The 24,663-nt window shown below is 40.2% G+C and overlaps 1 protein-coding gene across 1 annotated transcript in view; it reads right to left on the bottom strand.

Moving 5' to 3' along the window:
• Nucleotides 1-1,165: 1,165 nt before the first annotated feature.
• MYH15 (myosin heavy chain 15) overlaps nt 1,166-24,663 on the bottom strand; it is a 186,117-nt gene continuing 162,619 nt past the window's right edge. The window contains 3 exon segments of the mRNA XM_029213706.1: nt 1,166-1,500; nt 5,232-5,366; nt 14,116-14,215. Of these exon segments, the coding sequence (XP_029069539.1) occupies nt 1,166-1,500; nt 5,232-5,366; nt 14,116-14,215 (570 nt within the window).

The following is a 24,663-nucleotide window of genomic DNA, read 5'->3' on the forward strand; positions in this document are numbered from 1 at the left end:
ACACTACCAGCATTAAATACTTAAGATAAAAATGGTTATTCTGACATGAACAACAGTGATTTTGAGTCCATTTTTCTTGGTTCTAGGCTCTTTCAGAATATTCATTCAGTAAAGGAAGTGAAGACAGGAGTTGACAACACAGCACAAACATCCTTAATATCCAGTGATCTCACCTCCCCTTTCTTCACTGCGATTCCAGCAATGGCTTGTCATGACCCAACAATTCTGCCATTGCAAAGACTTGTGATAGTGGAAGGAGAATAATTACCTTCTTTCTCACGCCCTAAGAATCATTCATTGACCCCCCTACATGCATCAAGATTATAAATGCCTGGATGCCAAGGGTTCCAGTTCAGCTTGGAAAAGAACTATCCCATTCATTTACATTCCTGCTGCAATCAGCCCAGGAGGCTACAGTGAGGTTTCCTCCAAGAACTCAGAAGAAATGAATCACTAAGAAAGAGATGATTCAAAATCTAATTAACTAATGATGGGTGAGTGGTAGAAGCAGAAGTCACTTTAGTGAAAAGGTGAAAAACCAGAGCCTAGAAAACAGGCAATGGATTTGCTAAAGTATTGTACTCTAGTTTTATATGAATGGTTAATATCAGTTTAATCAACTAGATTTAGTATGGTGAGTCTTAGGGACCCCCAAAGAGTAAGAATGTCAGTATCTCTAAGACTACCCAGGGTGCAAAGGGCCCTATCAACTCAAGAATTGACATCTCTGGGATTGGGTTGTACCCTTCAACACCAGGGTTTGCATAGCTGATTCACTTTGTTATAAAGCAGAAACTAACACATGATTGTAAAGCAATCATACCCCAATAAAGATGTTAAAAACAAAAAATACTACCTGATCCAATTTTCTTTATCAGCTGAACTTCTTTCACAATCTCCTACTTTGCACATAGCTCTGTTGACTTCAGGTATTTGCTACAATGTTGTGACCAGTGTTCATCACAAACGGTAAAGTATTAAGGACGCTTAAAGAAAAACTTTAGAAAAGCACATAAGACACTTGGTGAGGAGAAAGTGCTCAGAATTGCTCTAGTCTACTTACGGTGATGAGGGTGATAAATTTAAAGACCAAAGCCAACACACTGAGGATGGTGGACAAGAAGGACTCTGTGTCCTTTGACGCCGCTGAGTCCCTGAAATTATCTTAGAGCCACCTGTGTGAAGCAGGTTGGATCAGAGAGGCAGACTGCTGAGAACGACAGAATAAGGCTTTATTATAGAGATTCAACATTATAGAACTGTGGGCACTGGTGAAGAAGTCTGCACCAGGCTCTCCCCTCTGCATCTGGTGCTGGGCCTGAGGTCGCTGTCGGTCAGTTGTGCCAGCGGTCAGGAAGGACAGCTGGACACGGACTGAGGAAGGACTGGAATTTATAAGAACAAACTGGACCCCATGCAGTCTCTCAGGGCCTCCAAAGTCAACACTATGAGTGACCTGTAAGATGATAAGCTGGCGCCCACTGCCATGGAGCTGCATACCTGCCGGGCGAGGATCCTGAGAGGAGCTGAGAGAGCTGCGGGTCCACAGAGCTGTGGCCCATCCCAGCTAGCTCACCTTTTCAGCCTGGAGTAATATTTGCCAGCTATCACTGTGCCTGGGGCCATACAATGACCTTATGAGCACAGAAAGAACCCAGCTGTTCCTTCACTTCTTCCTCTCAAATCTGGTGCATAGTTCTCTTGTGACCAACTTTAATCCAGAACCACACAGGAAACGTACCTCCAGCTTAGCCAAATTGGTACAATACAAAGACAGCATACCAGCTATCACTGATCTGAACATCTTGAGTGGGTGTTGTTTCAGTATTGCACAAGTATGTAGCCTATATGTAGCCTACATGGTTGTCCAGCAGGAGGGTTTTACCTACAAGTGCAAAATGACCAACTATGACTATATGTAAATCACTATAGAATGCTAAGAAAAACCTGTTGTCTCCCACCATTAGTGGCTAGAAATATAGACTCACGGATGTAGAAAGAAGGCCAGCAGAGTTCACTAACTTCAGTAATAACCATTTACCAATATGCCTTAGTCCCCGTGGGCCATAACATAGCTCATGTCTTCTGTGAATATTACTCATTAAGAAGCAATATGGACAAAGTATTTTTTTAACATCAGAATTTAAAAGATTCTTGCATCTATTTAATTTTTCATGGGAAATGTTTACTTGCCTCTGAGGAAAGTTAAAAAAAAATCAAAAAAATCCCCACTACACTTGGAAGCAACAATATTCCCTTTTATTATTTCATTTTCTGATCACCTTGTTTAAACTACTTTTGACACAGCATAAACATGTTTTTTAAAATGTCTGTTTCACAAATGAGTGGATATATCAAAACAGAGACTTATAGACACAGAGAACAAACTAGTGGTCACCAGTAGCGGGAGGAGTAGAGGGAGGGGAAGGGGATTAAGAGGTACAAACTACTAGGTATAAAATAAATGAGACACAAGGATGCAATGTACGGCACAAGGAATATAACCAACATTTTATAATAACTTTAAATGGAGTATAATTTACAAATGTCGACTCACTATGTTGTACACCTGAAACTAATATAACGTTGTAAATCAACTATACTTCAGTAAAAAAATTAAGTGTATGTTTCAAATGCAACTTAAGTTTCTGGCCATAAAACAGTACCTCCTTGTACTTCTCCAGCCTCTGTCCTTTATAAACAAGGACTGGTCATTCTTCATGAACCTGAAAAACAGAATATCAGCGTGTTCTGTGAGATTCCTGTGAATTTCATTAGTGCACCGCATACCAAGAACCAAACCCAGTGCTTTCCAGACGTAAGCAGGACTTAGCCAACTCTTCATTAGCTTCAAAGGGAGGCAGGGAATTGAGGCAATTATCTGCATGAGAGAAAGCAGACACCGGTAATTCACTGCAAGGGTGTGCTCGGTCACTCAATTTTTTGCTCGCCTTGCGTTGCCAGCGAAGGCAGCGCCCTCTATAGAAGACCCCATGAGGGAGACACTAGCCACATCACCGATTTGCTCCACAGACCTGATGCACAGTTCTATGAGAAAACCTTTTCCTTTGGTTTATGACAGTTGAAGGAATTTCAGGCTCTCCTCCTGTGAATGGAAAACAGTTAGTCATTGCACTGCCAAGGACGATTTTCCTATTCATCTCTGGCCTCTCAGAAGCAATTTCTGCTTCACTCATTTTATTCTTTGTTGGAGATAATCGTGACAAAGTCGAATGCATTACATCTGTTTCCGAGGCCCTTCGACCTCCTGCAGCTGAGTGCAATTGCCGCACGTGTGAAGTATTTCCCTAAACAAATCCATTACGTGGGGTTGCTGGGCAGCTTCTGCACAGAAGACCCCAATCTGAGGCCATAACACTTCTCAAACTGAGGCCAGAGTTCAAACCACTTAACTGGATCTCTCCATATAGGCCTTATCCCTGAGACAACTACTTGCTCATTGATAGGAAATTTCTGGAGTCTGCAAATGTCTCACATTTCTCATATTTGGATCCAAATATATTCAATATAACCAACTAGTCTCTTCTTCAAAAGAGATCCTTCGCCCTCCCATAAGGTAGTATTTATTATTGGCTGCCCTATCTACTTATCTTGAATGGTTATTAGTAATTCATTTATAATAAATAAGAAAGACCAAGCATGTACCATGTTTTTAAAACTGAAATGGCGGTGCCTGTGCTAAGTACTCTGTAGGCATTCTGTGGAGGGTATCCAACCTCCTTTAAAGCCAGATCACACTTTAAAACTGTGTTTCTGGGAACAATCTCAATGAGGAAGCTTAGGCTACTCTAACTGCCACAGTATGAAGTTTGTGTCCCCGCCCACAAAATTCATAGGTTGAAATCCTAACCCCCATGGTGATGGTAGTAGGAGATGGGGCCTTTGGGAAGTGATTAGGTCATGAGGGTTGAGTCCTCGTGACTGGGATTAATGCCCTTATGCACAAAAGACCCCAGAGAGCTTCTTCCTTCTCTTTCTACCCTAGGAGGTTACAGTGGGAAGAGGGCCGTCTACAGGGAAGTGGCCCTCACCAGATACCATATCTGCCAGCACCATGACCTTGGACTTCCCAGCCTCCAGAACCGTGAGAAATATTTGTAGTTTGTAAGCCATTCAGTCTCTGGTATTCTGTTATGGCAGCCTGAACAGACTAAGATAATGACGCTGCCAAGCCTACAGTTTAGTGCTGTCACTCTATCACTTTACCTGGAAAATTAGGGCACTGGCCCCTACTGTTGGATCAGAACTAAAGTTTGGGGGACCAGAGATGTAGACAGTCCCTTTCTCTGTTTTAGGGAAGATAGCTAAAAAGCGGGACTCTTGCATTTGTTCTCATTCATGGCCTCAATTTTTTTTTTTTTTTTTTTTGCTGTACGCAGGCCTCTCACTGTTGTGGCCTCTCCCGTTGCGGAGCACAGGCTCCGGACGCGCAGGCTCAGCGGCCATGGCTCATGGGCCCAGCCACTCCGCGGCATGTGGGATCCTCCCGGACCGGGGCACGAACCCGTGTCCCCTGAATCGGCAGGCGGACTCTCAACCACTGCGCCACCGGGGAAGCCCCATGGCCTCAATTTTAAACGTGTCCGCCTGGGGTCTCCATATCAATATGATACAAAGTCACATACTTGCCCACAATAGAAGGAGTTCACTTAGAATTTCAAGCAGATGCATCTGTGCTTCTTTAATCATCTTTGCTCCCTGGACTTCTGACGGTTCTACCCACATGAATCTAGGCCCTGGAGCTCAGAGCCTGCACATTAACCTAGAATTAAGCATTTGAGAATCATAAATACAGTGTGCATCCCACTCAAATGCTTAGTGCTTCATACTCCCTGGACAAGTAGAATTAATAATTATAGGAAAATTTTGTCAGAACCAGTTTGTTTTTTTTTTTTGCGGTACATGGGCCTCTCACTGCTGTGGCCTCTCTTGTTGCGGAGCACAGGCTCCAGACGCGCAGGCTCAGCGGCCATGGCTCACGGGCCCAGCCGCTCCGCGGCATGTGGGATCTTCCCGGACCGGGGCACGAACCCACGTCCCCTGCATCGGCAGGCAGACTTTCAACCACTGTGCCACCAAGGAAGCCCCAGAACCTGTTTTTTAATGTAGTTTTTTAAAAGCCTTTAAGAGAGGAACAAGAAATTTCCATGTGATGACATGAACCTGAAACACAAATGCTTTAAAAGTTAGAGCAGAGCTGAATATCTGACGTACCTTTTCTCCAAACTCTTTTGCTTTAATCTTGAGCTTATTAACTTGAGATTCGGCTATCTCTGCCCTTTACTTAGCTCCATTCTACTCATGTTGCTGCTTCTTATACTTGGAAAGTTATTGACTAGCTTCTGCTTCCTGTAAAAATAAAAAATGAAAAAAAAAAGGAATCCCTGAGCCTACTAGTCATATTTTTGTTCTTCTCTGACATTAGAAAGTTGAGAAATGTGTGAAAGGAATCAAAACTTCTGAGTATTGAATGGAATATCATATATTGGTATGATATATATGGATTCAGATTCCTAGCAGGCACCAGATCCATTTTATAACTGTTGTTCCCTGGAAATTTAGAACATGGTCAGCACTTTCCACAAACTGGATGTAGTCCAGCTTTCACAGATTTGGTATGTGATAGATTTACCACAGTTATTTGTTTTGTAATCAGTTTAACATCCTATGCTGGGTAGAGGGAGCTTGTCTTTACAATTATAAGGGTCAACAGGTAATTATTAGACATAGCAGTATTTTAGCCCAAAGCATTTAAATAATCAATTCAAAACCCTTCAAGATATATTATTATTAGGCATAAGCCAGTATATATGGTGCTCATAAATTACATTCCATGGAGCTATGGCTACTAACCAGGGTTGACAAGTACATTTCAAGAGATGGTAGTTTTGGCCACAGTTATGTCCAGGCGCATCAGATAAAACGACTGTGGGCTGCATTTATGCTCAAGCAAGGTTTTAGAGTGAGGAAAGCCCTAGGGTGAGGAAGGTCTCAGGGTGATTACGCAACCAAAAATTTTCCATCTTTACATGATACCATGCTGTTATTTGGCTCATTTTTTTGCCATGCACATGATTGGGCATAACCACAAGGTCAAGGGAGAGAGCTCTGTCTCCCTGAAGGGAAAAGTTGCACAAATTTTAACGATAGGTAATAATTCTAGCATGAGAAAAAAACAGAATGAGCAGACTTTAAGCTGAGCTGGTCCTCTCTGACAAGCTGCTCATCTAGCTTAGGGCCACATACCTCCATTAATCAAAAGTAAATGGGGGAGAGGGGAAGATGATGGAAGAGTACAACGCGGAGATCACCTTCCTCCCCACAGATACATCAGAAATACATCTACACGTGGAACAACTCCTACAGAACACCTACTGAACGCTGGCAGAAGACCTCAGACCTCCCAAAAGGCAAGAAACTCCCCACGTACCTGGGTAGGGCAAAAGAAAAAACAGAGACAAAAGAATAGGGACGGGACCTGCACCAGTGGGAGGGAGCTGTGAAGGAGGAAAGGTTTCCACACACTAGGAAGCCCCTTCGCGGGCGGAGACTGCGGGTGGCGGAAGGGGAAAGCTACGGAGCACCGGAAGAGAGGACAGCAACAGGGGTGCGGAGAGCAAAGCGGGGAGATTCCCGCATAGAGGATCGGTGCCGACTGGCACTCACCAGCCCGAGAGGCTTGTCTGCTCACCTGCCGGGGCGGGCGGGTCTGCGAGCTGAGGCTCCGGCTTCGGTCGGAGCGCAGGGAGAGGACTGGGGTTGGCTGCGTGAACACAGCCTGAAGGGGTTAGTGCACCACGGCTAGCCGGGAGGGAGTCCAGGAAAAGGTCTGGAGCTGGCGAAGAGGCAAGAGACTTTTTCTTCCCTCTTTGTTTCCTGGTGCGCGAGGAGAGGGGATTAAGAGCGCTGCTTAAAGGAGCTCCAGAGGCGGGAGCGAGCCAGAGCTAAAAGCGCGGACCCCAGAGACGGGCATGAGCATGAGACGCTAAGGCTGCTGCTGCCGCCACCAAGTAGCCTGTGTGCGAGCACAGGTCACTATCCACACCTCCCTTCCGGGGAGCCTGTGCAGCCCGCCACTGACAGGTTCCCGGGATCCAGGGACAACTTCCCGGGGAGAACGCACGACGTGCCTCAGGCTGGTGCAACGTCACGCCGGCCTCTGCCACCGCAGGCTCGCCCCGCACACCGTACCCCTCCCTCAACCCGTCCTGAGTGAGCCAGAGCCCCCGAAACAACGGCTACTTTAACCCCGTCCTGTCTGAGCGGAAAAACAGACGCCCTCCAGGGACCTACACGCGGAGGTGGGGCCAAATGCAAAGCTGAGCCCCTGCGAGCTGTGAGAACAAAGAAGAGAAAGGGAAATCTCTCCCAGCAGCCTCAGAAGCAGCGGATTAAAGCTCCACAATCAACTAGATGTACCTGCATCTGTGGAATACATGAATAGACAACGAATCACTCCAAATTGAGGAGGTGGACTTTGAGAGCAAGATTTATGATTTTTTCCCCTTTTCCTCTTTTTGTGAGTGTGTGTGTATACTTCTGTGTGAGATTTTGTCTGTATGGCATTCCTTCTACCCTTTGTCTTAGGGTTCTATCCGTCGTTTTTTTTAAATTTTTTTTCTTAATACTTAATTTTAATAACTTTATTTTATTTTACTTTACCTTCCTTCCTTCCTTCCTTCCTTCCTTCCTTCCTTCCTTCCTTCCTTCCTTCCTTCCCTCCTTTAGACAATGAATCATCCCAAATTGAGGAGGTGGACTTTGAGAGCAAGATTTATGATTTTTTCCACTTTTCCTCTTTTTGTGAGTGTGTATGTGTATGCTCCTATATGAGATTTTGTCTGTATAGCTTTGCTTCCACCATTTGTCCTAAGGTTCTATCCGTCCATTTTTTTACTTAATAATTATTTTTCAATTTAATAACTTTATTATATTTTATTTTACTTTACCTTTTCTTTCTTTCCTTTTTCCTTCCCTCCTTCCTTCCTTCCTTCCTCTCTCCCTCCCTCCTTTCTTTCTTTATTCTTTCCTTCCTTCCTTCTTTCTTTCTTCTTTCCTTCCTCCCTTTCTTTCTTTCTTTTTTCTTCCTACTTTACTAATTCTTTCTCTCTACTTTTTCTCCCTTTTATCCTAAGCCGTGTGGATGAAAGGCTCTTGGTGCTGCAGCCAGGAGTCAGTACTGTCCCTCTGAGGTGGGAGAGCCAACTTCAAGACACTGGTCAACAAGAGACCTCCCTGCTCCACATAATATCAAATGGCGAAAATCTCCCAGAGATCTCCATCTCAACACAAGCACCCAGCTTCACTCAATGACCAGCAAGCTACAGTGCTGGATATCCTATGCCAAACAACTAGCAAGACAGGAACACAACCCCACCCATTAGCAGAGAGGCTCCCTAAAATCATAATACATCCACGGACACCCCAAAACACACCACCAGACGTGGACCTGCCCACCAGAGAGACAAGATCCAGCCTCATACACCAGAACACAGGCACTAGTCCCCTCCACCAGGAAGCCTACACAACCCACTGAACCAACCTTAGCCACTGGGGACAGACACCAAAAACAACGGGAACTATGAACCTGCAGCCTGCAAAAAGGAGACCCCAAACACAGTAAGATAAGCAAAATGAGAAGACAGAAAAACACACCACAGATGAAGGAGCAAGATAAAATCCCACCAGACCTAACAAATGAAGAGGAAATAGTCTACCTGAAAAAGAATTCAGAATAATGGTAGTAAAGATGATCCAAAATCTTGGAAATAGAATGGAGAAAATACAAGAAACATTTAACAAGGAACTAGAAGAACTAAAGATGAAACAAACAATGATGAACAACAAAATAAATGAAATTAAAAATACTCTAGATGGGATCAATAGCAGAAAAACTGAGGCAGAAGAACGGATAAGTGACCTGGAAGATAAAATAGTGGAAATAACTACTGCAGAGCAGAATAAAGAAAAAAGAATGAAAAGAAATGAGGACAGTCTCAGAGACCTCTGGGACGACATTAAACGCACCAACATTCGAATTATAGGGGTTCCAGAGGAAGAAGAGACAAAGAAAGGGACTGAGAAAATATTTGAAGAGATTATAGTTGAAAACTTCCCTAATATGGGAAAGGAAATAGTTAATCAAGTCCAGGAAGCACAGAGAGTCCCATACAGGATATATCCAAGGAGAAATACGCCAAGACACATATTAATCAAACTATCAAAAATTAAATACAAAGAAAGCATATTAAAAGCAGCAAGGGAAAAACAACAAATAACACACAAGGGAATCCCCATAAGGTTAACAGCTGATCTTTCAGCAGAAACTCTACAAGCCAGAAGGGAGTGGCAGGACATATTTGAAGTGATGAAGGAGAAAAACCTGCAACCAAGATTACTCTACCCAGCAAAGATCTCATTCAGATTTGATGGAGAAATTAAAACCTTTACAGACAAGCAAAAGCTGAGAGAGTTCAGCACCACCAAACCAGCTTTACAACAAATGCTAAAGGAACTTCTCTAGACAAGAAACACAAGAGAAGGAAAAGACCTATAATAACGAACCCAAAACAATATAGAAAATGGGAATAGAAACATACATATCGATAATTACCTTAAATGTAAATGGACTAAATGCTCCCACCAAAAGACACAGATTGGCAGAATGGGTAAACAAACAAGACCCATATATATGCTGTCTACAAGAGACCCACTTCAGGCCTAGAGACACATACAGACTGAAAGTAAGGGGATGGAAAAAGATATTTCATGCAAATGGAAACCAAAAGAAAGCTGGTGTAGCAATTCTCATATCAGACAAAATAGACTTTAAAATAAAGACTATTAGAAGAGACAAAGAAGGACACTACATAATGATCAAGGGATCGATCCAAGAAGAAGATATAACAATTGTAAATATTTATGCACCCAACATAGGAGCACCTCAATACATAAGGCAAATACTAACAGCCATAAAAGGGGAAAGCGACAGTAACAGATTCATAGTATGGGACTTTAACACCCCACTTTCACCAATGGACAGATCATCCAAAATGAAAATAAATAAGGAAACACAAGCTTGAAATGATGCATTAAACAAGATGGACTTAATTGATATTTATAGGACACTCCATCTAAAAACAACAGAATATACATTTTTCTCAAGTGCTCATGGAACATTCTCCAGGACAGATCATATCTTGGGGCACAAGTCAAGCCTTGGTAAATTAAAGAAAATTGAAATTGTATCAAGTATCTTTTCCGACCACAACGCTATGAGACTAGATATCAAATACAGGAAAAGATCTGTAAAAAATACAAACACATGGAGGCTAAACAATACACTACTTAATAATGAAGTGATCACTGAAGAAATCAAAGAGGAAATTAAAAATTACCTAGAAACAAATGACAATGGAGACAAGACAACCCAAAACATGTGGGATGCAGCAAAAGCAGTTCGAAGAGGGAAGTTTATAGCAATACAAGCCCACCTTAAGAAACAGGAAATATCTTGAATAAACAACCTAACCTTGCACCTAAAGGAATTAGAGAAAGAAGGACAAAAAACCCCCAAAGTTAGCAGAAGGAAAGAAATCATAAAAATCAGATCAGAAATAAATGAAAAAGAAATGAAGGAAACGATCGCAAAGATCAATAAAACTAAAAGCTGGTTCTTTGAGAAGATAAACAAAATTGATAAACCATTAGCCAGACTCATCAAGAAAAAAAGGGAGAAGGCTCAAATCAATAGAATTAGAAATGAAAAAGGAGAAGTAACAACTGACACTGCAGAAATACAAAAGGTTATGAGAAATTACTACAAGCAACTCTATGCCAATAAAATGGACAACCTGGAAGAAATGGATAAATTCTTAGAAATGCACAACATGCCATGACTAAATCAAGAAGAAATAGAAAATATGAACAGACCAATCACAAGCACTGAAATTGAAACTGATTAAAACTCTTCCAACAAACAAAAGCCCAGGACCAGATGGCTTCACAGGCGAATTCTATCAAACATTTAGACAAGAGCTAAGACCTATCCTTCTCAAACTCTTCCAAAATATAGCAGAGGGAGGAACACTCCCAAATTCATTCTATGAGGCCACCATCACCTTGATACCAAAGCCAGACAAGGATGCCACAAAGAAAGAAAACTACAGGCCAATATCACTGATGAACATACATGCAAAAATCCTCAACAAAATACTAACAAACACAATCCAACAGCACATTAAAAGGATCATACACCATGATCGAGTGGGGTTTATTCCAGGAATGCAAGGATTCTTTAATATACGCAAATCAATCAATGTGATAAACCACATTAACAAATTGAAGGATAAAAACCATATGATCATCTCAATAAATGCAGAGAAAGCTTTCGAAAAAATTCAACACCAATTTATGATAAAAACCCTCCAGAAAGTAGGCATAGAGGGAACTTTCCTCAACATAATAAAGGCCATATATGACAAACCCACAGCCAACATAATCCTCAATGGTGAAAAACTGAAAGCATTTCCACTAAGATCAGGAAAAAGACAATGTTGCCCACTATCACCAGTGGTATTCCACACAGTTTTGGAAGTTTTAGCCACAGCAATCAGAGAAGAAAAGGAAATAAAAGGAATCCAAATTGGAAAAGAAGAAGTAAAGGTGTCACTGTTTGTAGATGACATGGTACTATACATAGAGAATCCTAAAGATGCTACCAGAAAACTACTAGAGCTAATTAATGAATCGGTAAAGTTGCAGGATACAAAATTCATGCACAGACATCTCTGGCATTCCTATACACTAATAATGAAAAATCTGAAAGTGAAATCAAGAAAACACTCCCATTTACCACTGCAACAAAAAGAATAAGATATCTAGGAATAAACCTACCTAAGGAGACAAAAGACCTGTATGCAGAAAATTATAAGACACTGAAGAAAGAAATTAAAGATGATACAAATAGATGGAGCGATATACCATGTTCTTGGATTGGAAGAATCAACATTGTGAAAATGACTCTACTACCCAAAGCAATCTACAGATTCAACGCAATCCCTATCAAACTACCACTGGCATTTTTCACAGAATTAGACCAAAAAAGTTCACAATTTGTATGTAAACACAAAAGACCCAGAATAGCCAAAGCAATCTTGAGAACGAAAAACAGAGCTGGAGGAATCAGGCTCCCTGACTTCAGACTATACTACAAAGCTACAGTAATCAAGACAGTATGGTACTGGCACAAAAACAGAAACATAGTCAATGGAACAGGATAGAAAGCCCAGAGATAAACCCACACACATATCATCACCTTATCTTTGATAAAGGAGGCAGGAATGTACAGTGGAGAAAGGACAGCCTCTTCAATAAGTGGTGCTGGGAAAACTGGACAGGTACATGTAAAAGTATGAGATTAGATCACTCCCTAACACCATACACAAAAATAAGCTCAAAATGGATTAAAGACCTAAATGTAAGGCCAGACACCATCAAACTCTTAGAGGAAAACATAGGCAGAACACTCTATGACATAAATCACAGCAAGATCCTTCTTGACCGACCTTCTAGAGAAATGGAAATAAAAACAAAAATAAACAAATGGGACCTAATGAAACTTAAAAGCTTTTGCACAGCAAAGAAAACCATAAACAAGACCAAAAGACAACCCTCAGAATGGGAGAAAATATTTGCAAATGAAGCAACTGACAAAGGATTAATTTCCAAAATTTACAAGCAGCTCATGCAGCTCAATAACAAAAAAACAAACAACCCAATCCAAAAATGGGCAGAAGACCTAAATAGACATTTCTCCAAAGAAGATGTACAGACTGGCAATAAACACATGAAAGAATGCTCAATATTATTAATCATTAGAGAAATGCAAATCAAAACTACAATGAGATATCATCTCACACTGGTCAGAATGGCCATCATCAAAAAATCTAGAAAAAATAAATGCTGGAGAGAGTGTTGAGAAAAGGGAACACTCTTGCACTGCTGGTGGGAATGTGAATTGGTACAGCCACTATGGAGAACAGTATGGAGGTTCCTTAAAAACTACAAATAGAACTACCATATGACCCAGCAAACCCATTACTGGGCATATACCCTGAGAAAACCATAATTCAAAAAGAGCCATATACCAAAATGTTCATTGCAGCTCTATTTACAATAGCCCGGAGATGGAAACAACCTAAGTGCCCATCATCAGATGAATGGATAAAGAAGATGTGGCACATATATACAATGGAATATTACTCAGCCATAAAAAGAAATGAAATCGAGCTATTTGTAATGAGGTGGATAGACCTAGAGTCTGTAATACAGAGTGAAGTAAGTCAGAAAGAAAAAGACAAATACCGTATGCTAACACATATATATGGAATTTAAGGGGGAAAAAATGTCATGAAGAACCTAGGGGTAAGACAGGAAAAAAGACACAGACCTACTAGAGAATGGACTTGAGGATATGGAGAGGGGGAAGGGTAAGCTGTGACAAAGCGAGAGAGTGGCATGGACATATATACACTACCAAACGTAAGGTAGATAGCTAGTGGGAAGCAGCCGCATAGCACAGGGAGATCAGCTCGGTGCTTTGTGACTGCCTGGAGGGGTGGGATAGGGAGGGTGGGAGGGAGGGAGATGCAAGAGGGAAGAGATATGGGAACATATGTATAACTGATTCACTTTGTTAAAAAGCAGAAACTAACACACCATTGTAAAGCAATCATACCCCAATAAAGCTGTTTTAAAAAAGAAATACATCAAAAATAAATAAAAATAAATAAAAATTAAAGTTTAGCCCTTACATTAAAAAAAAAAAAAGTAAATGGGTGGGCTTCCCTGGTGGCACAGTGGTTGAGAGTCTGCCTGCCCATGCAGGGGACACGGGTTCGTGCTCCGGTAGGAAGGTCCCGCATGCCGCGGAGCGGCTGGGCCCGTGGGCCATGGCTGCTGGGTCTGTGCTTCTGGAGCCTGTGCTCCGCAATAGGAGAGGCCACAACAGTGAGAGGCCCGCGTACCCAAAAAAAAAAAAAAAAAAAATGTAAATGGCTAGGAAATCCATGAGGTTGCAACTGCCTCAGGTACTTATCACTGCCTCGATTTCCTGCTTATAACTTTGTATGTTTAGCTGAAGATTATCCATCAGAGTCTGCATCCTGCTCATATTTTTCATAACTTCCTCTGCCTGCAATGTATAGGTATGTATGTGAAGGTGATTTGAAGGATTCAGCAGTATGCATTGGGTGTAGCCCCACATGAGGTAATGAGAGTAAGGAAATTTTATTAAACACCAAATTTAGAGTTACGATTTGAAAAATTGGTTTAACTCTACTCATCCCAAGTTGTAAGAAATTAATAAACACAGTTCAGAGTAATGACAATCATTTCTCCTGATCCACCACAGAACTCCCAGCCTTTGCTAAAATGGAAGTTAAAGCCACTAGTTTCAATTTGGTCTTCAGCCCTCCCAACCCAGCCAAGCCACATCTGCCTGTGGTTTCTCAGTGCCCGCTTCCAACCCCAATCAAATCAATTCCTCCCTTGAACTTTCTAGTTGATCCTTGGCTTTGGATAATGGAACTATAGGAAAATTTAAGTTTTCTGGAATTCTGGTGGGGGCATCAGCAGAGATAGTGAGGGAAATCCCATAAGCTGTGGGGACTGTTTGGTGTGTTCTCATTGCTTCCACTGCAATCTAGGCTTGGGCTGGAGAGAGAAAATCTAGTGAGGTGGTGTTTCTCAACCATGCTCTGTGAAGCCCTGGGTATTCTGAGGAGAAAGCAGTGGAGAGACAGACATGTAGGAAGGCTCTGCACGTCACCCCCTTTACCACACCCTTTTAACTAGAGTATCTCCACTTTGGAGCTGTTGAATTTCACTGAAGAAGAAAGTGCCTCAACTGGCTGATGACTGAGATGAATAATTTACCCAAGACATACCCCCACTGCTCAAAAATTTTTTCTGGCTCCATCTTACCTATTCTATCAAGTATCAACTTTCTTGGTGGTTTTCATGGTTTCTCCACTTACCTCCCACAGCCCTCCACAATCTCCCTTCACTCCAACTAGTCTCATCTCGTATGCGTCCATAGCTATCCTGCTTGTTCCCTCCTTGCTAGGTTTAACCATTATCCCCCAGGACACACCACAGAGGCAGCAGACAGAAATGCCCAGTGTTTTCTTGAAAGAGGCCTATTTGCTTCTCTTAGTAGCTTCAGCCCAAGGGGAAGGTTTCTAATTTAACATACATCAAGGGGCTGACTGCATTACTCTCCAGAGACCAGGGAGGCTGGTGGGCACTCTCTTCACACTGTCCCTCTGCCTCACTCCAGGTTGCTGGTATCTCTTGCAAAGGAACTTGTGCACATGTTTGGTGGCCCATTTTTACAGCTGCTCCCAGGGGACACCCCTTGAAAGCTTGGCTCTGGTGGCCAGCAGGACTTACATTCATGGGTCCTACAGTACTGCAACAAACAGAAAGAGTTTCCAATTGGCAACCACCTGCTCCTTCCAGGGCAGTAGCAGCAGACTGAAATGCCTGGGAAAGCCAGTGGGTACCATCTTCCCATGCCCCACCCAGGTCACCAGTATCTCTGAGAAAGGAGCTTATGCACAGGTCTGGTGCACTGACTTTTGTAACTAATGCTCAGAGGATACATCCCTTGATATCCTGTCTCCAGTGACCAGCAGGGCTTGTGTTCACAGGTTCAACAGGATGGTAGCAAACAAAGAAACAGTTCTTAACTGGCTGTCACCCCAAGGGTCAGAACAGAGGAAACAGAAATTCCCATCCCCCAGTCTTTCCTGGAAGAGGTATATTTGCATATTTTAAAAGCTCCCACCTGAGGGTATGGCTTCCAATCAGCCTGCATCTAGGTACTGACCGAGATCTTCCCCTTTGGGACACTGACAGCTCTTGGACACCCTCAACTACTGGGAGCCACTAAGAACAAAGAAGGCCACTTGGACAATCACAAAGGTTTCAGAGACAACAAAGAGCTAGGGTAGGGTTGAACGATAAAGACCTTCTCTTACATGAGACTACTCATTCAAGACTGGGAGAGGTAGTTGTTTTATCTGACACATATAAACCAACACAGAGAGTAAAAAAAATTAAGAAACAAAGGAATATGTTCTAAATGAAGGAACAAGATAAAACCCCAGAAAAGGATAAAGTGATTTACCTGATAAAGAGTTCAAAATAATGGTCATGAACATGCTCACCAAGCTCAGGAGAACAATGGATGAACAAAGTGAACATTTCTAAAATGAGAAAATATAAGAAAGTACCCCAAACATAAATCACAGAGATGAAGAATAGAATAACTGAATTAAAAAATATAATAGAGGCATTCAACAGTAGACTAGATGAAGCAGTAGAAAGGATCAGTGAACTTCAAGACAGGGCAGTGGACTTCATCCCATTAAAGTAGAAAAAAAAAAGAAAATGAGTAAAGACAGCTTAAGGGACTTATAACATCAAGTGGACCAGCATTTGTATTATAAGGGTCTCAGAAGGGAAAGAGAGAAAGAAAGCAGCATAAAAGTGATTTGAAAAAAATAATGGCTGAAAACTTCCTTAACCTAGGAGGGAAACAGACATCCAGATTCAGGAAGCCTAGAGTTCCCAATGAGATGAACCCACAGAGACCCACACCAAGACTATATTAAATAGTAAAAAGTTAAAGACAAAGAGAGAATCTTAAAAGTAGCAAGAGAAAAACAACTTGTTACATACAGAGGAAACTTCCATAAGACTATCAGATTTTTCAGCAGAAACTTTCCAGGCCAGAGGAAAGTGGCACAATATATTCAAAGTGCTGAAAGAAAAAAACCTGCCAATTAAGAATTCTCTAATGGCAAAGTTGTCCTTCAGAATTGAAGGACAGATAAACAGTTTTCCAGATAAGCAAAAGCTGAAGTTCAGCACCACTATACTGGCCGTACAAGAAATGTTTAAGGGACTTCAAGCTGAAACAGAAGGGCACTCATGTGTAATAGTAAAGTATAAATCTCACTGATAAATATAGGTTAAATTCAGAATAATCTAATATTGTAATGGTGGTAGATAAACACTTATAAATCTACTATGTAGGATTAAGAGACAAAACTGGTAAAAATAACTATACTACAAAAACTTGCTAATGAATATACAAGATAAAAAGATGTAAATTGTGACATCAAAAATAAAAAACATAGGTGGGGAGAGAGTAAAACGTAGACCTTTAGAATGCAACAAAACTTAAGTTGTTATCAATTTGAGAAAGACTGTTATAAATACAGGTTGTTTTATGTAAGCCTCATGGTAACCACAAAGCAAAGCCCTATAGTAGATACACAAAAGATAAACATAAAGGAATCTAGCGCACCACTACAGAAAATTATCAAAGCACAAATGAAGAGAACAAGAGAAGACAAAAAGAATAAAAGACTTACAAAACAGTCAGAAAACGATTAACAAATGGGCAATAAGTACATACCTATCAGTAATTACTTTAAATGTAAATGGACTAAATTCTCTACTCCACACTGAGTGGCCAAGTGGATTAAAAAACAAGACCTATGTATCTGCTGCCTACAAAAGACTCATTTCAGATATAAGGGCTCACACAGACTGAAAGTGAAGGGATGGAAAAAGATACTCCATGCAAATGAAACCAAAATAAAGGTGGGGTAGTTATACTTATATCAGACAAAGTAGACTTTAAGACAAAGGCTAATAAGAGACAAAAGGGGTCACTATATAATGATAAAGGGGTAAATCTAACAATATGATACAACATTTGTAAATATTTATGCACCAACATAGGAGTATCCAAATCTATAAAACAAATATTAACAGGCCTAAAGGAAGAAATAAACAGCAATTAACATACGGGACTTCAATACCCCACTTTCATTGAAAGATAGATCATGCAGACAGAAAATCATTAAAGAAACATTGGCCTTAAATGACATGTTAGATCAGATGGACTTAGACATATGAAGAACATCTCATTCAAAAGCAACAGAATAAACATTATTCTCAAGTACACATAAAACATTCTCCAGGATACATGATATGTTAGGCCACAAAAAAACTCTTAATAAATTTAAGAGGATTGAAATCATGCTGAGTATCTTTTCTGACCACAATGTATAAAACTAGAAACGAATTACAAGAAAAAAATAATAATTTACAAATATATGGAGATTAAACAGCATGCTACTGAACAACCAACGGGTCAAAGAAGAAATCAAAAGAGAAATAAAAAATACCTTGAGACAAATGAAAATGAAAATACAACATATGAAAACTTATGAGACTCAGCAAAAGCAGTTCTAAGAGGGAAGTTCATACTGATAAATGCCTTTATTTATTTAGGCTGTGCCACATGGCATACAAGACCTTAGTTCCCTGACTGGGGGTCGAACCTATGCCCCCTGCAGTGGAAGCATGGAATCTTTTTTTTTTTTTTTAATTTTTTAACATCTTTATTGGAGTATAATTGCTTTACAATGGTGTGTTAGTTTCTCCTTCATAACAAAGTGTATCAGTTATACATATACATATATCCCCATATCTCTTCCCTCTTGCATCTCCCTCCCTCTCACCCTCCCTATCCCACCCCTCTAGGTGGTCAAAAAGCACTGAGCTGATCTCCCTATGCTATGCGGCTGCTTCCCACTAGTTATCTATTTTACATTTGGTAGTGTATATATGTCCATGCCACTCTCTCACTTTGTCCCAGCTTCCCCTTCCCCCTCCCCATATCCTCAAGTCCATTCTCTAGTAGGTCTCCGTCTTTATTCCCATCTTGCCCCTAGGTTCTTCATGACCATTTTTTTTTCTTAGATTCCATATGTATGAGTTAGCATATGGTATTTGTTTTTCCCTTTCTGACTTACTTCACTCTGTATGACAGACTCTAGATCCATCCACCTCACCACAAATAACTCAATTTCGTTTCTCTTTATGGCTGAATAATATTCCATTGTATATATGTGCCACATCTTCTTTATCCATTCATCTGTCGATAGACACTGAGGTTGCTTCCATGTCCTGGCTATTGTAAATAGAGCTGCAAAGGACATTGTGGTACATGACTCTTTTTGAATTATGGTTTTCTCAGGGTACATGCCCAGTAGTGGGTTTGCTGGGTCGTATGGTAGTTCTATTTGTAGTTTTCTAAGGAACCTCCATACTGTTCTCCATAGTGCCTGTATCAATTTACATTCTCACCAACAGTGCAAGAGGATTCCTTTTTCTCCACACCCTCTCCAGCATTTATTGTTTGTAGATTTTTTGATGATGGCCATTCTGACCAGTGTGAGATGATATCTCATTGTAGTTTTGATTTGCATTTCTCTAATGATTAATGATGTTGAGCATTCTTTCATGTGTTTGTTGGCAATCTGTATATCTTCTTTGGAGAAATGTCTATTTAGATCTTCTGCCCATTTTTGGATTGGATTGTTTGTTTTTTTGATATTGAGCTGCATGAGCTGGGAAGCATGGAATCTTAACCACTGGACTGCCAGGGAAGTCCCATTGCCTACATTTTGGAAACAAGAAAAACCTCAAATAAACAACCTAATTTTACACCTCAAGGAACTAGAAAAAGAACAGCATATGAAGCCCAAAGTTAATAGAAGGAAGGAAGTAAGAAAAATCAAGGTGGAAATAAACAGAGACTAAAAAAAAAGAGTAGAAAAGATCAAGGACGCTAAGAGCTGTGTTTTAAGATAAGCAAAATTGACAAGCCCTTAACTAGACTCACCAAGAAAAAAAGAGAGAGGACTCAAATAAAATCAGACATGAAAGAGGAGATGTTATAACTGATACCATAGAAATACAAAGGATCATAAGAGACTACTAGGAACAATTATGTACCAACAGTTTGGACAACCTAGAAGAAATGGATAAATTCTACAACATACAACCTACCATGACTGAATCGTGAAGAAATTGAAAATCTGAACAGACCAATTGCTAGTTAGGTCATAAAATCAGTAATCAAAAACCTCCCAACATAAAAAGTCCAGGTCCAGACAGCTTCACTGGTGAAGAAGAAGCTTCACTGGTGAAGAAGAATACCAATCTTTTCTAAACTATACCAAAAAATAGAAGAGTAGGGAACACTTCCAAACTCATTTTCTGAGGTCAGGATTACCCTGATACCAAAACTGGAAGAGGATATCACGAAAAAAGAAAACTATAGGCCAATATCCCTGATGCATATAGATGCAAAAATCCTCAAAAAATATTAGCAAACTGAATTCAACAATACATTAAAAGAATCATACACCATGATCAACCAGGGTTTGTTCCAGTGATGCAAGGATGGTTCAACATCTGCAAATCAATAAATGTGATACACCACATTAACAAAATGAAGGGTAAAAATCATATGATCATCTCAAAAATGTCAGCAAAAGATATTTGACAAAATTTAACATTCATTTATGATAAAACCTCTAAACATAGTAGATATAGAGGGAAAATACCTCAGCATAGTAAAGGTCATATATGACAAACCCAAACCTGTCATAATACTCAGTGAAGAAAAACTGAAAGCTTTCCCTCTCAGATCAGGAACAATACAGGGATGTCCATTCTTGCCGCTTTTATTCAACATAGTACTGGAAGTCCCAGTCAGAGCAATTGGGCAAGAAAAAGAGATAAAAGGCATCCACATTGGAAAGGAAGAAGTAAAAGTCTCTCTATTTACAGATGACGTGATATTTTGTATAGAAAACCCTAAAGACTTCAATAAAACTGTTAGAACTAATAAAAGGATTCAGTAAATTTGCAGGATACAAAATCATTATACAAAAATCAGTTATGTTTCTGTACACTAAAATGAACTATCACAAAGAGAAATTAAGAAAACAATACCATTTATAATTGCAACAAAAAGAATAAAATACTTAGGAATAAATTTAACCAAGAGGAGTGAAAGATTTGCACACTGAAAACTATAAGACATTAATGAAAGAAAGTGAAGAAGACACAAATAAGTGGAAAGATATTCTGTGCTCATGGATTGGAAGAATTAATGTTAGAATATCCATACTACTCAAAGCAATCTACAAAGTCAATGCAATCACTACCATAATTACAATGGCACCTTTCACAGAAATAGAATGGAACCACAAGAGACCCCGAATAGCCAAAACAACCTTGGGAAAGAAGGACAAAGCTGAAGGCATCATGCTCCCTGATTTAAATTTCAAACATATTACGAAGGTATAGTAATTGAAACAGTATGGTATTGGAATAAAAACAGACATGTAGATCAACTGAACAGAATAGAGAGCCCAGAAATATTCATATATAAATGGCCAATTTATGACAAATGAGTCAGGAATATATAATGGGGAAAAGACAGCCACCTCTTCAATAAACGGTGTTGGGAAAATTGGACAGCCATATGCAAAAGAATGAAATTTGACCGTTATCTTACACCATACATAAAAATGAACTCAAAATGGATACAAATTTGAATCTAAGACCTGGAATCATAAGACTCCTAGAAGACAACACAGAGGGTAAGCTCCATGACATTGGTCTTGACAAGGATTTTTTTTTTTATTTGATGCCAAAAGCAAAAGCAATAGAAGCAAAAATAAACAAGTGGGACTACATCAAACTTTAAAACTTCTATACAGCAAAGGAAACTATCAACAAAATGAAAAGGCAACCTGTGGAATGGGAGAAAATATTTTCACATCATTTATCTGAGAAGAGGTTAATATCTAAAAAAATAAAGAAATTATACAACTGAATATCAAAAAAATTAAAAACCTGATTAAAAATGGATAGATGATCTGAATAGACAATTTTCCAAAAAAAACATACAAATGGCCAACAGGTACATCAAAAGGTACTCAACATCACTAATCATCAGGGAAATGCAAATCAAGACCACAATGAGATATCATCTCACACTAGTTAGAATGGCTATCACCAAGAAAATAAGAAATAACAAGTGTTGGTGAGAATGTGAAGAAAAGGAGTCCTTGTACACTCTTGGTAGGAATGCAAATTGGTGTAGCCACTATGAAAAGTAGTATGGAGTTTCCTCAAAAAAGTAAAAGTAGAACTACCATATGATCCAGCAATTCCTCTTGTAGGTATTTATCTGCAGGAAATGAAATCACTATCTCAAAAAAGATATCTTCACCCCCATGTTCATGGCAACAGTATTTACAGTAGCCAAAATATGGAAGCAATCTAAGTATCCATCAACAGATGAACAGAAAAAGAAGATGTGGTGTGTGTGTATACACACACACACACACACACACACACACACACAAACACACAGGAATATTACTTGGCCATAAAAAAGACGGAAATCCTGCCATTTGTGACAACATGGATGGATCTTGAGGGCATTAAAATAGGTGAAATAAATCAGTCAGAGAAAGACAATATATTATCTCATCTATATGTGGAATCTAAAAAACTGAACTCACATAAATATGAGAACGGATTAGAGGCTGCCGGGGGGGTGATTGGGGGTGGGGGAAATGGGTGATTGTGGTCAAAAGGTACAAACTTCTAGTTATAGGATGAATAAGTCCTGGGAATGTAATATAGAGCACGGTGGCTATAGTTAACAATGATGTATTGTATATTTTAAAGTTGCTAAGAGAATAGATCTTAAGAGTTCTCATCACAAGAAAAAAAATTTGCAACTATGTGGGGTGATGGGTGTTAACTAAACTTGTTGTAATAATCATATTGCAATGTAAACATATATCAAATCATTAAGTTGTACACCCCAAAGTGATACAATGTTATCTGTTATTTATATATATATATATATATATATATATGAAGGAAGGGAGGGAGGAAGGAGCGTTTGGTTTAACCAACTCTTTGTGTTGCCTAGAGCACTCCTCCCCCACTCCCACCTTAAAGTACAATCTGATAGTAGATAATTAATTACTAATGTTAAACTTCCTAAGGCAGGGGCCAATATATAAGAAATAACCTGACTGGGGAAATGAGATATCTACTTTATAAATAAAATCCCTCTTTGTTTTAATCTGCCTAGCTCTCTACCTCTCAGGTTTAAGAAACTTGAAGACTCATAGAATTATGTGGTCATAGGGAATTCCAAACCCAATAGAGGTTTAACTGCTTAAAACCAATTTACTCAGGTGAGTAAATTTACAGTGTGGTAAAGGAGGCCACACAGAAGAAAACTGAAAAAGGCTAGGTGGCTGCTGATATTAATGTTCCCCCCACGTGGGGAGGGAAAGCCTCTGTTAGGTTTAGGTTCACATCTCAGCTCCCTCCAAGGCATTAAGTAACTGTGGTTGCCATAGTTGTGCAGGGCTCAGATTTCCCTTCAAGAAAACAACCTGCCACTCAGCTGTGAGGAGTGCAGGTACCTGAAACCCTCCAACTGCAGTGCCTTTGGGATCTGCTGTAGCATTTATACTGAGATCACACACTCCCCAAGCATCCCCAGTCGATAGTGGGGCACAGCCAAGTTACCAGGAGCTGGCATTTTTGCCCAGCATCGGACTTCTTACAGCAATCTATGTGCTGGAGACTTGCCCAGAGCTGCACTGCAACCGGAGGCTCCTTTTATCCCATCCTCCTTCCTTCACCCTTTCCTTTCACAGGTGTCAGACTCGCAAGGTGCTCTGAAAGCTTCCTCTGCCTCAGCCTGCTTGCTCTCCCCTTTGCTCTTCCCAGGTGTTACCTCCAATAAATCTCTTGTACTTTAGCCCCATCCTGGCATCTGGTTCCTGGAGAACACACCCAAGACTAAATTTTTTTTTCTTATCCCTAGAAATGAAGATACTATATCCATATTTAGATTGGTAAGGATTAAATAACATCTACACACAGATCCCTGAATATAGGAAGCAGACAAAGGTAACATGGAGCAGGTGGATGGAAAGGTGGGAGGAGGGGAGGAAAACTGTCTTTACCTTCTATAACGAGTACAGGTTCCTAATCCTATGTCCTGCTTTATAGCATACCTTTTTAGACACTGGGGAGAGGAAAATAGGATGAATTTCCAGATGCTAGAGGGACATATTGGGGAAGATAAATGCTCAGTGGGGACTGGCCATAGAACTGTTGTGGATGGGGTGACACTTGATTCCCTTTTCCAATACAGTATGATCTTCCTGGAGGATTTTTCCTAGGAAAGGAAAACCGTATTTATGTCCCTTTCAAAATGACATTTCACAATGGCATCTACAGTGTACTGTCACTAAACACCCTGCCTCATAGTCCTGATGGTTATTTTGATGTTAAAGGAGAACAGATTGAGTTGACTCAACATCTACCTTGAACATTTCAAAACCAGGCATTGGTATCAAAGAACGTGGAGAGCTCTCTAATGTCTCTTTAAACTGACAGGGTCTAGCCTGTTATCTTGCATAAAAAGGTACTCAATAGGTATTATCTGACTTGATGGCAGAAAATCACTGCATAATTGAATAGATATACTCTAAACATTGGGCAGACACTTGGAAGAAATCAAGAAATACACCACCATACTAGTACAAGGGAAACACTAAGATTATGGCTACCAAGAAACAAAGATAAAAATACAATAGAATAAGATTGTATTCCTTGGGACAACAGAAACCAAAGAAAGTATAGCTTTGGTGCATTGTTGTA

Source organism: Monodon monoceros, unplaced genomic scaffold (genome assembly GCF_005190385.1).
Source record: "Monodon monoceros isolate NGI ecotype Baffin Bay Population unplaced genomic scaffold, NGI_Narwhal_1 Super_Scaffold_11, whole genome shotgun sequence".
Lineage (NCBI taxonomy): Eukaryota > Metazoa > Chordata > Mammalia > Artiodactyla > Monodontidae > Monodon > Monodon monoceros.